At 38.3% G+C, this 13,355-nt stretch overlaps 1 protein-coding gene across 2 annotated transcripts in view; it reads left to right on the top strand.

Moving 5' to 3' along the window:
• Window positions 1-8,996, top strand: part of LOC149817084 (polyketide cyclase/dehydrase/lipid transporter) — a 48,231-nt gene extending 39,235 nt beyond the window's left edge. For both annotated transcript variants that reach the window (XM_089986670.1, XM_089986671.1), the window contains 3 exons: window positions 7,878-8,333; window positions 8,487-8,559; window positions 8,639-8,996. In XM_089986670.1, coding sequence (XP_089842796.1) covers window positions 7,878-8,333; window positions 8,487-8,559; window positions 8,639-8,880 — 771 coding nt within the window. In that variant the 3' untranslated portion in view covers window positions 8,881-8,996. The remainder of the gene's footprint in view (window positions 1-7,877; window positions 8,334-8,486; window positions 8,560-8,638) is intronic.
• The last annotated feature ends 4,359 nt before the right edge of the window (window positions 8,997-13,355 follow it).

The raw sequence follows: 13,355 nt of genomic DNA, 5'->3' as shown, positions 1-13,355 counted from the left end.
TTCACGTGGTTTCCAGGTGATATCAGTTCACGTGGTTTCCAGGTAATACTCGGCAGGTGATACTCGGCAGGCGGAAAAACAAAAATAATTTCAGAACCAACGAAAAACAACAGTGATAAACAAAAAAAAACACAGATTAACATAAATTTCAGAAGTGCGGATTGTAGAAAATCAAAGAGAATCACAGTGATCTGAAATAAAAAAACAGATTCACGTTTCTAACCAAGTCGAGTTTCTCACAGAGAGAAAGAGGATCACAGAAAATCAAATAGAATCACAGAGGTCGAGTTTTTCACAAAAAGAAAGAGGAACCTGGTCGAGTTTTTCACAGGAGGAAAGGGGAACCTGTTATCGTGAAACCGAGATCAACCTCTTTACACCCAGACTTGGTTAGATCCACGCACCTGTACTTTACGTTCCCAGATTCACGTTGATAGACTGAAAACGAGGCAGCCCTTCACTCCCAGACGTCACGCTGCTCTGATACCATGTAAGAAAGGAGTCCTTGTTCTTCAGCACAGGCTTGTCATCGAGAGAGAGAGAGGTTCCAGAGAAAAGGGGGGTCAGTCGATCGTGACTGCACCTCTCATTCTATTAATGTGTTAAGTGTGTAAAACTAGGGTACGTAAATACCCCTTAATAGAATGTTAATTTACATTATACACTAATTGGGTCTGGACCCGATCCATTATATAAATGGATCGGGTCAGACATATACATAATGACGATAATGACGTCTTCTTTTCACACGGCCTGGGTAATTAAAAAAAAAAGTGTTTTTGGCATGGGCCGGCTGGCAGGCAGCCGAATGACACTTGGTTGACTGCCAGGCTTTGGCAAGTGTTGCGCAGGCCCACCCTGTGCCCTTCAGTGCCCTGCCAGGCCCAGCCGACTGCCGACTCAGTCGGCTGGACTGGATCAGGGCCCAGCCAGTCAGCCGTGTGCTGGCAGCTTCTTACAAAAAAAAGTTTATTTTTTTGTGTGTGCTGCCTGTCAGACCAGCCGATCCAGTTCGGCTGGCCTGATTTGCCGAGCCTTGTGGGCAGCCGAGCCCAGCCGAGTAGTTGGCTGGGCATGTACAAAAAAAATGTGTGTGTGGGTGTATTTGAATACAGGGTGTAGTGTATTTTTCTTTCCAGATTTTCTAGTAAGTGGGTGTATTCAAATGCATGCTAATGAATGGCATTTATACTTGATATGATATGTTGAATCAAGGTAACCTTGGTGTATGCACTCATTTAACTGATGAGTTTGACATGTGCATCATTACTTGAATGTTCACATGCTTGATTAATATGTGTATAGCATGAAAACATGTATGTGACATGAACATGTAAGTTAAAGCATGCATTGACATGAATGCCTAGACTAAATGAAATCATGCATGGGACATGAACATGCCTATTGAATGAAAACATGCAATTAAAATGAAGTTGTGAATTCATGCACATGTATATGTATGTTATTCATACACATCTGTAAATTGTTATAAATGAATGTGCATTGAGAAGCATGGAAAGAATGCATAATGGCATGTTATTCATGATTTTTGCATACGAATGCATTGATGATCAAATGAATCATCATGGGTTGTGTGAGCTTTGAGCATGTGTTGCTCTTTGTTTTAGTTTCATGCATTGCAAAAATCAAATGTGATATTATTGTTTTAGTGCTTTCCATTAAATTTGATTGGGACTACTGTCACTACTTCTTTGTCGGTCATGAAACCAAAGAATTTAAAGCAAGAGAGAAGAATAAATATTTGAGTCAACTTTCAACTTCTTTTGAAGCACCAATGTCTTTACGCATTCACGAGATGACCAATCTTCAAGAAAGGTGGTAGGCATGCTGCCCGAGGCAAGGCCCAATCTTCACACCACTTCAAATATGCTTGAAGAAAAGTTTAATATCACCAAGGAGTCGGTCTTGCTCTGATACTATGTCACGAACTGAAGTATGTGTCTTGTTATGCCACTTATGGGTAGGGGTGGCAAAATCTAACACGACCCGCCAACCTGCTTCTTAGCCGGGTTCGGGTTTGGCTTAAACGGGTTCGTGTCGTAAATGGGTCGACCCGCCTAACCCGTTTATTAAACGGGTCGGGTTCGTGTTAGGGGTATGTCAACCCGCCAACCCGTTTAATAAACGGGTTAGGCAGGCGGGTCAACCCGTTTACACGAACCCGCAACCCGCAACTTGTTTACACGGGTTAGGCGGGCGGGTCACCCCATGGTCCATTCCCAAATGCCCACCGCTACCCATCACCGCACACACACTCTCTCCTACCCGCCTCCGCCACCCTCCTCCGTCGGCAACGCCTCCCGCACTGGCCACTCACCCCTCCCTCCTCCACCGATGCTCACTGCTATCCCACATCAAGCAAGCCCATGCTCAGATCGTCACCTCCGGCCTCGCCGGCGTCACCGCCGCCGCAGGCCCGCTCATCGTCGCCTGCTCGCTCTCCCCCTCCTCCTCGCCGGACTACGCCCTGGTCGTCTTCCACCGCATCCGCAACCTCGACACCTTCGCCTGGAACACGCTCATCCGGGGCTTCGCCGAACGTGGGGACCCTCTCCGAGGGGTCGCCCTCTACGCCCAATTCGTCTCCTGCGGCGTCTCCCCGAACAACTACACCTTTCTCTTTGTCCTCAAGGTCTGCGCACGCGCCTCTGCCTTGTTGGAAGGCGAGCAGATCCACGGGCACGTTGCAAAGTTCGGGTTTGTTGCCGACGTCTTCGTCGCGAACGCGTTGATCCATTTCTACGGTTGCTGTGGGAGATTCCGATCTGCTCAGCAAGTGTTTGACGAAATGCCTCAACGTGATGTGGTTTCTTGGAACACTTTGCTTGGGGTTTATCATTTATGTTTGTGACAGCCAGATCGAACCCGCAACACGTCGTGTCGTGTAATCGTGTCGGGTCGACCCGACCCATTTATTAAACGGGTTAACCGTGTCGGGTCGAGTTACCCGTTTAATAAATGGGCCGTGTTCGTTTTGCCACATCCGACCCATTTAATAAACGGGTCGGGTTGAGGTGTTCTGACCTGTCGACCCAACAGGATTGCCACCCCTACTTATGGGCAAGAAAACACTTTGAGAATACGACCTCTTATGGGTCAACACAAGAATGAGCCACTAAGGGCTGAGAACACAAAAAAATAATTAATGTTATTGGGGAATAATCCCTTGGAGAAGACTTACAATGAATGGGGGTTAACCCCATATTTATATACAGAGAGGAGGTTGAAAGGAGCCGTTGGGTAGAGTCCAATGACTCCTTTTGGGATGTTTCCAACAAGCCCTTGAGGCTGGAAATAATTACAACAATAAAAATACAAAAAAAGATAAAAATGTATTGATTTTGTACATGTGAAAAGACTAAAATGCCTTCCTAAGATATGTATGTACAAAAATACATATATATATATATATTAACATCAACAACTACATCAATGAAGTCAATGAGTATCTGGTGCAATGGAAAGGTCTACTAGAGAGTGAAGCCACCTAGGAAAAAGCTACGCACATGTTGCATCATCGTCAACTTGTGGAGGACTACCATGAACGATTGGAGCCGAGGATGGCACTATCTTAGGAGGGGGAGCGTGTTTCGGACTGTCATGTTTTTCACTTTTTGCATTTGTTGTGTATACACCTTTGTCACTCTCTCGTGCCATATAAATGGCCTTTGTCCTAGCGCCCCCGTATACTTCGGTAACGGGCCTCCTCCCCCCCCCCCCCCCTCTCTCTCTTTGTACTTATAATTGTTATAAAGAAGTTTATGCCTTCATATCTCCTTGCTCTCTATGTGTTTGTGTATGCCCGTACTTTTGCTTATGCTCCTGCCCATGTGTTGAGAGCTAGCTTGTGTGCTCAAAAGGCCTGCTGTCAGTGTTAAGATTTACTGAGGCGACGTCACGGGGGTCTCCGCTTTTAAGCCCGTGACATAAATATTGTCACAAAGAAAAGAGAATGACGAATGAGGATAGTGAACTATATCACATACACATGGACAGGCTTGGTGTGAAATAAGAGTTTTGTGAAACTAGGACAAGGGAACAATTGTGCATTGTATGTATGCATGTTTGTCTGTGAATTCTAAAGCAATAAAGCATGAAAGCCATTTTAAAAAGTGCTAATTCTAGAACAACAATTTTAAGTCATTACGATCAATACAACAACAACAACAACTACGCCTTCATCCCAAAACAATTGGGGTCGGCGATATGAACCAAAAAAGAAAATCATTCTGGGTCTTCCACATGAATCCTTCTCCTCCAATCATTTTTATCTAATGCCATGTCCTCGGTGAGGTTCAAAGCATTCATATCCTTTCCTATCATCTCCATCCATGTCTTCTTAGGCCTACCCTGACCTCTTTTAACTAATATATTTTCTCATTTCTCCATCCTTCTAACTGGAGCATCATTAGGCCTTCGCCGAATATGTCCAAACTACCGTAAACGATTCTCTCTCATCTTATTTTCAATGGGTGCAACATCTACCTTCTTACATATCTCCTCGTTCTGAATCTTATCTTTTATTGTATTTTCACACATCCATCTCAGCATACGCATCTCAGCTACACTCATTTTTTGAATATGATGTCTCTTGGCAGCCCAACATTCCGTACCATATAGTAAAGCGGGCCTAATAGTCGTCCTATAAAACTTTCCCTTCAACCGCAATGGCATTCTACGATCGCACAACACTCCAGTTGCACTTTTCCATTTCATCCACCCAACCTTTATCCTATGATTTATATCTCCATCAATTTCTCCATACTTTTGAATGATAGATCCCAAATATTTGAAACAATCATCCACCGGTATTTCTTGCTCACCAAGCTTCACTACACTCCCATCACTACTTCGTTGCTTACTAAATCAATATTCCATATATTCTGTCTTACTCTTACTCATGCTCCCAATGTCTGTCTTCATAATTCTAACTTAGCATTAACCCCAGCTCTAGACGCATCAATCAAAACAATATCATCAGCAAACAATATACACCACGACACATTTTCTTGAATTGATCTCGTAAGCTCATCCATCACTATAGCAAATAGGAAAGGGCTTAAAGCAGATCCTTGATGTAACCCAACCGTTATAGGAAAATTGGTTGTCACCCCTCCACAGGGGCGGACATTGGTTACTACTCCTTCATACATATCTTTAATTATACTAATGTACTTGAGAGAAACACCTTTCTTCATCATTGTCCACCAGAGAACGTCCCTAGGTACTCTATCGTATGCCTTCTCCAAATCAATAAAAACCATATGCAAATCTTTGTTCCTCTCTATTTCTCTCAATAAGTTGTCTAAGAAGATGAACAGCTTCCATAGCTGATCTTCCAGGCATAAAACCAAATTGATTCTCTGATATCATGACAACCTTCATCAACCTAGACTCAATCACCCTCTCCCAAAGTTTCATAGTATGACTCATGAGTTTTATACCACGATAGTTTGTGCAATCTTGTATATCACCCTTATTCTTATATAGAGGCACCAAAGTACTCTTCCTCCACTCATTAAGCATCTTATTTGTCTGCCAAATCTTGTTAAAAAGATTTGTCAACCATTCTAAACCTTTCTCTCCCAAGCATTTCCAAGCCTCGATAGGTATACCATCTGGGCCAACTGTCCTTGATTTCATTTTCTTCAAAGCCTCTGCAATTTCTTTCTTTTGAATCTTGCGCATGAAGTCACGATTCATCTCATGAAAAGCAATAGAGAAGTCTCCAAGATCCTGAGCATGACTTTCATTAAATAGTTTATCAAAATAATCTTTTCATCTCTCCTTAATCTCCTCATATTTGACTAAAACCCTTTGCGTTTCATCTTTGATACATCTAACCATACCCAAAATCCCTCGATTTCCTATCTCTCATCTTTGCAAGCCTATAAATATCCTTCTCGCCCTCTTTGGTATCCAACTTGTCATAAACCTCCTTATATACCTTATCATTCACGTTTCGAACTACTTTTTTAGCTTCCTTCTTTGCTATCATATACTTCTCCAAATTCTCATTATCACGACTCTTAGATTTCTATAACACTCTCTTTTAATCTTAATAGCTAATTTGACATCCTCGTTCCACCACGATGTATCCTTACCTAGCGGTGCACTGCCTTTAGACTCACCCAATACCTCCTTAGCCACCTTTCTCATGCCACCCGCTATCTTATTCCACATTGATTCTGAATCTTCCTCGAGACACCGATCAACTTCCTTAACTACCTGCTCTACAAACATTCCTTGTTTAGCTCCTTTCAGTGCTCACCACTTTATTCTAGGATCTATCGTATGTCTATCCCTTTTGCGGCATTGTCTAATTCTAAGATCTAAAATTAAGACTCTATGTTGTGTAGCTACACTTTCTCTCTGTATAACCTTACAATCGATGCAACAACCCCTATCTCTCTTTCTAAGTAGGAAAAAATCTATTTGACTCGTATTAACCTCACTTTTAAATGTTACTAGGTGAGACTCCATCTTCCTAAACCAAGTGTTTGCTAAGATCATATCATAGGACAACCCAAAATCTAAAATCCTTTCTCCACTTTCGTTTCTTTCTCCAATACCATAGCCTTCATGGATACTCTCAAATCCATCCCTACTAATGCCTACATGCCCATTAAGGTCACCGCCGATGAAAAGCTTTCTCCATAAGATATCCCTTGTATTACTTCATCTAAATCTTCCCAAAATTGACGCTTAATGGAATCATCTAAACCTATTTGAGGTGCATAAACACTAATAATATTAATAATATCCGTATCTAATACTAATTTAATAAGTAAAATCCTATCACCCTTCCTACAGACCTCAACTACATTATCTATAAACTCATGATTCATAACAATCCCTACTTCATTCCTATTCCTATTTATTCCTGTATACCAAATCTTATATCCCCAAGGTTCTATCACTTTTGCTTTCTCACCTACCCATTTGGTCTCTTGTAGACATAAAATATCAATCTTTCTCCTACACATAACATCTACTAACTCTACCAACTTACCAGTTAAAGACCCTATGTTCCAAGTGGCTAACCTAATTTTATGATCTTGGACTAACTTCTTTACCCCCACCCGTCCAACGAAGTGAGGGAACCCTTGCCTATTTGACACCACACCCGGGCGCCGGTGTGACGCGTCGCTTCCGGGCGACGACCTAGCAACCCTTGCCCATTTACACTGCCTCCGGGCCTATAGAGTACAACGCGTCGCTCAGTAGGGAACGCCCCAACGAAATTCTCATATTGGTTCATATTCATAGGGTATGATAAGTTTTTATGCTGGCTGTCACTGGCCTACTGCAACCCTCCCCCTTTATTCGGGCTTGGGACCGGCAGTGTATAACTACACAGGCGGAGTTAAGCCATTATGATCAATAAAAGTTAAATATTAGAAATTGAAATTTGAAATGCGCACAAGTTTAAAAATACAAAGAAAATATACAATAAAGGACCACATTCATAAAAAAAACACAAATGGAGGTCAGGACACACTGTTGACTGTTCGTCCATGAAGTGACATAATTGTCAATTTCTGTGCCAGTATCTTCTATTGATTGAAACAGGGCATACTTGTTAATGAAGTCTTTGTCACAAGTCAATAGTGAGGTGAACCAATTGAAAGCTTTGAGATCTTGACATTATCTTGTTATTGCTTATATCTCCATGGAGTATGGAAATCAAGTTTCAAACTCTAATTTGTTTCGGAGATCTTTATATTGTGGATTCCACAACAAATTGGCCTTTGTCCTCTCTTCATGGACATTGTTAGTCATAGAATAATGCATAATAGGAAGTGTTTGCATTTACATTTGATTCATAAGCAGCTGCTCTTGTTTCATTTTTGCAGGTCATTTATGAAGATCTTCCATCTAATTTATGTGCAATTCGTGATCGTATTGAAGAAAGTGACATGAGTTGGTCAAATTCTACAATGGATGGACATTCCAAAGATCAGATTAATCCAGATGAAAGCACTTCACATACGAAATCAATGAGAAATGCTGTTCAGGTCTTGAAAATTAACAAACAAAATGAAAGAAGTCAAAGGCCAAAAGTTCCTGGATTACAAAGGGATATTGAGATATTGAAATCTGAGCTTCGGAAATACATTTCAGAGCATGGGCAATCAGGGTTCATGCCATTGAGAAAACAACTGCGTTTGGATGGAAGAGTAGATCTTGAGAAAGCAATCACACACATGGGGGGGTTTAGACATGTTGCTTCGCTTATGAATCTTTCGCTTGCCTACAAACATCGCAAGCCAAAAGGCTACTGGGATAGCTTGGATAATTTGCATGAAGAGGTAATAAGAAACTAAATCAGAAATCATGCAGGTTCATACAGTGATTTTACTGCCTGATCTTTTCTCGAACAACTGCCACATGAATTTCTGGATTACTGGTATTTGGTGTTTCACATTTGTCTTTCTTAATCTTTTAATGATCTCGTCTTGCAGATCACCCATTTCCAGAGGAGTTGGGGAATGGATCCCAGTTTTATGCCTAGTAAGAAGTCCTTTGAGAGGGCAGGTGATTGCTCTGCTGCCCAATGTTTTTAGAGACCAAGCTTGTGCAGGTTACTTTGAATCTGAAATGACTTTTTTTTCAGGCCGCTATGATCTTGCCCGTGCTCTGGAGAAATGGGGTGGGCTTCACGAAGTGTCTCGACTCTTATCATTGAAATTGAGACATCCAAGAGATGGAAGCACTTCCAAGCAAAAAAAGAATGATTCCACGAGTGATCAGAATTCTCATGGCCCAGCGAAAATGTCATGTAAAGCATATGTTTCTCAGGATACACAAAAGTGGCTCATGACACTCAAGCATGTAGATATCAACTGGATAGAGTAAAATGCTCTCTCCCTCTCTCTCTCTCCCTCTCTCTCGTATGTGTGTGTGTGTGTGTGTGATAGTGAATATCTATTTGGCGACAAGATGTTTGGAAAAATGGTAGTAGTCAATTTTGTTAAAACTGTTGTCTTTATCATAGCTACCGGAAGCTTCTTGCTTCAAAAGCAGGAAACTCCTCACTTCTCCAAAATGAGGGGAAACTTTGGAAAACCCACTTCTGAAATATGAAATTCAATTCCCTTTAGTGGAAACCTAGCTTCCTTGTCTTTTTCTAAATGGATTCCATTTTGCTTCGATAATGTTTCACCTCCTTTCCAATCCTTTGCCCCACTTATATTTTTTATATGTAAAATTTATAATTTTTTTATAACAAGTTTGCATGTTAGTTTTATATCATTTTATATTTATATTCATGTCATTTCTTATCAAAAAATGATTGTACAGTACGGGTAATTTGACATCTTTCTTTAAAAATCCTACAATTTTTTGTATTTTTCTCATGTCCAAAATCACAAATATCTTGATTTAAAAAAACTTTTTTACTCTTCATACATGCAAACTTCCTCTTATATATCTAAACTTTTTTTTCAAATATATGATTTTTTTTGCAGAATAATCTTTGTTCTGATATTTGTATCTATGATTAGATGTCAAAAATTTGTGTTTAGAATTATTGAAAAGCTGAGATACAAGCTTATAACGTTCATGTTTTGAGTCGGAACCATAAACTCTTCTAGGGTTCTCATTTCTAAGTTCAAAAACCAGAATAGAAACATGCTCTGCACCCTTTAGTGTAACGACTCCAATTGACCCTCATAAAAATAGTGATTTTTTTTTTTAAATAATTACGAAAAACACTCCTAAGGATCTAAGGCACATTATAGATTTAATATACCATACTCTGAACCATACCGTGCATTGAATCAACTAAAGGAATAAATTAAACTTTATTGATCAATCAAAAAGTCAAATAGTTTAGGGACATAAAAATTGACTATCTCAAACTAATGCCATCTTGTCAGAACTTAGAACACCATTAAAATTCTCGTAGCCTCCAACTAGTCTATCTTAGACATCACTGAGCATCTGTGTTTGTAAAACAGTTTTAAGAAAACGGATAAGAACTGAAGTCCTTGTACGAATTATTCTAAAAATTCAAACAGTAAAAGAAATAGCATAAACAAATATATGCATAATTTTTTACAAGAATATCACAAGCAATTAACTTACCATAATCATTTTACCAAACATTCAACAAAATAGCATGCAAAATCAAATATTATGCAAAGCCAAATACGCATAAATTAATGCTGAATAATAAAATATGCATGATTTAATGCATGTGCATAAATAATTTATTAGAGTTGCTTTTGCATGCATATCCCTATTAAATTCACATAAGTTTAATTTTCATTTTTTTTTAAACCTGCAAATACTTAAAACATGCACAATTATCGAAGTCTAAGTTAGGTTCTCAATTGTAACTTAACAAATAATTTATATTTTATTATTGGGTTTCACACGTATTCTTTGACCAATATCAGGAATCAACATTATTCATCAGAACATTAAAATTTAGCATTTAATGTCGAGACATCAGAGAAATCAACATCCACTGATGCTATTTTCTTGGTATGCCAATAACTTCAGTTGAGTCAATAACAACACCTTTAGGCAAAGTGGTTGGATCTCGCTAAAATTGTGGTTAGGAGGTGAACCATCATATCGAGTTCAAGGGCATAATCGTAAACAGAGTTTTAGTATCTTCATGGTCTCCATGACAGCCATTCAAGATTCTCACACTATAGAAGGGACATCAAGAAATAAATTAATAATATTGTTTAGTCTCTTTTACCATTTTAAATAAATTTCAAGTTCTTTACACATGAACTATTTTGTAAATCAACATGCAAAAACATTTTCGGGATCTGGCCCTCGCAATTTAACAGTGTAATTAAGTTTGAAAATCCCATAAATTTTAAAAATAAATTTTGCAATGCATAAAAAAAATCAATAACAGTTGGAGCAACATATGCTCCTGGCCTATATGGCGCGCAATGGTTCACATCTGGACACCAATATATCTCAAAAGTAATTTATGCGTATTTGCAAAATTTTAGTGAACATGCAACACACATCGTTTCCAAACATGTTTACAATGCACATTCAAAACACAAAATATGGATGCCCATTAAGTCAAGCACGTACGCATGCGAATAAAATGCTTGCATAACATACCATTCATGATCAATTTCATGCATAATCAACCAAACATGCATATGATCACAATTATGCAAACTTCGAATATATTTCTGATTCATGCATATGATATGCACAATTGTAAATTGGACAAATCGGGATCAGGTTGATGTATTAATTTAAAAAATATATAATCTAATCACAATCATGTACGTGTATCTGCCATCACAAAACCATTCCCAGTGGGTTCGATAATCAAGCCAATAGTTGGGGCTGATCCATGAACATAATCAGAATCATGTTCATGGGTCGGCCAAGCTAAAAATGCATATTATCAGCTTGTTGGCTCGTCCATGTACATGGGTCGGCCAAACCTAAAATAAGTTCATATTCAGCATGCTCGTTGATCCATGTACATGATCATAATCATGTACATGGGTCGGTCAGACCTAAACAATTATATATGCAGCCTGATGGCTGGTCCATGTACATGATCATACTCATGTACATGGGTCGGCCAGATCTGTACCACATGGACATCAAGCTGGTTGATCCATGTACATGATTGTAATCATGTACATGGGTTAGCCAAACCTGTATACTCATATGGACAGCACATTGACTGATCCATGTACATGATTAAAATCATGTACATGGGTTGGCCAGACCAAAAAGAGTCATGTGTATAACATATACAACATGTTGGCTGCACATATACCTGAGTACAAAGCTCAATAAAAACTAAAATATGCAATTATGTTCAGGTGCATGAGCATGCAATTCGACAAATCTGAATCAAAATAATACATTCAGAAGCATGAGCATGTTACTTGATAAATCTGAATCGAAACAAAATATACACATGCATGAACATGTAACTCGACTAAATCTGAATCAAGATAAAATAATTTAATGCATAAACATGTAACTAGACATATTTGAATCAAAACAATATGTTTCAATGCATAAGCATGGAATTCGACAGATCTAAATCAAATCATTATACACATGAAACTCAACATATTTGAACCAAGTATATGCATGTAACTTGGTAGATCTGAATCAAAATAGAATATGCAAATACATGGTTATGCAACTCGGCAAACTTGAGTAAAAATATATTCAGCTATATGCATACGAAACTTGACAAATTTGAGTAAAAATATATTCAGCTGCATGCATATGAAATTCGACAAATCTGAGTAAAAATATATTCAAATGCAAGTATGTGAAACTTGACAAAATCTGAATATAAATAATATATTCAGATACAAAAGCATGCACTGGATTAATCTAGATCAAAACCATATTCATATGCATGTATATGAAACACAACCAATCTAAAACAGGAAAAAAATATTTACATGCATGATTGTCAAACTCGACAGGTTTGAAACGAGAACAAATTATATTTAGATACATGCTAAACTTGTTAAGTATGAATCACACACATATATCCAGATCTATAGAAATCGACCAACCTGAAATATATATGTATATATATATATATATATATATATATATATATATATATATATATATCCAGGTTTGTGTGAACAAGAAAACTCGTCACACCTGAATATATATATATATATATATATGCTTGAGCATGAGAAAATCGATAATATGAATTCAGATACATGGTATAAAAAATGATATGCATACCTTCAACATAAATGAACAAGGGAATTCAACAAATCATAAAAAAACCATTAACTATATATTATATATCGATAATATATATGTACATATATAGCTTTAAAAAATTCAGATTTTCCTTTTTTCCCCTAAATCTATGACCAAATTGATTTATATATATTCATTTCCATAAGAAATTAGAGAGAAACTCGTACCTTGATTTGTAGCGTGAAAAAGACTAGAAAATCGATGGATGCTTCAAAAAATAATTTTGTTTTTGTTTTCTTCTTCTTCTTCTTCTTCTCTTTCTTTTCTTTCTTCTCTATTTCCTTTTTCCTTTTTTTTTCTCCTCTAAGCCCTCACACGATTTTGCTCCTCTCTCTAGAACAAATCCTAGTCAATATGGATCCTTGATTGGGTTTAGATCTATATTAACTAGGATCAAATGGAGCAGATCCAGTCCGATCCGATCTAGAAAATTGTCAAAACTAGAAGCTGATCATTATTTTAAAAATACATTTTTCAGGCCAACCATAATCCGATTTTAGAAAAATAGGTCATCAACGCGATCTACATTCCGAGGCGGATCTGACGGTGGTCATACCTGAATCTTGCTTGAATTTAACCCAATTTTTGCT

Source organism: Nuphar pumila, chromosome 14 (genome assembly GCF_984573655.1).
Source record: "Nuphar pumila chromosome 14, dmNupPumi1.hap1.1, whole genome shotgun sequence".
Lineage (NCBI taxonomy): Eukaryota > Viridiplantae > Streptophyta > Magnoliopsida > Nymphaeales > Nymphaeaceae > Nuphar > Nuphar pumila.
Note: the sequence above shows the minus strand (reverse complement) of the source record. Positions and strands in the feature narration are given on the sequence as shown.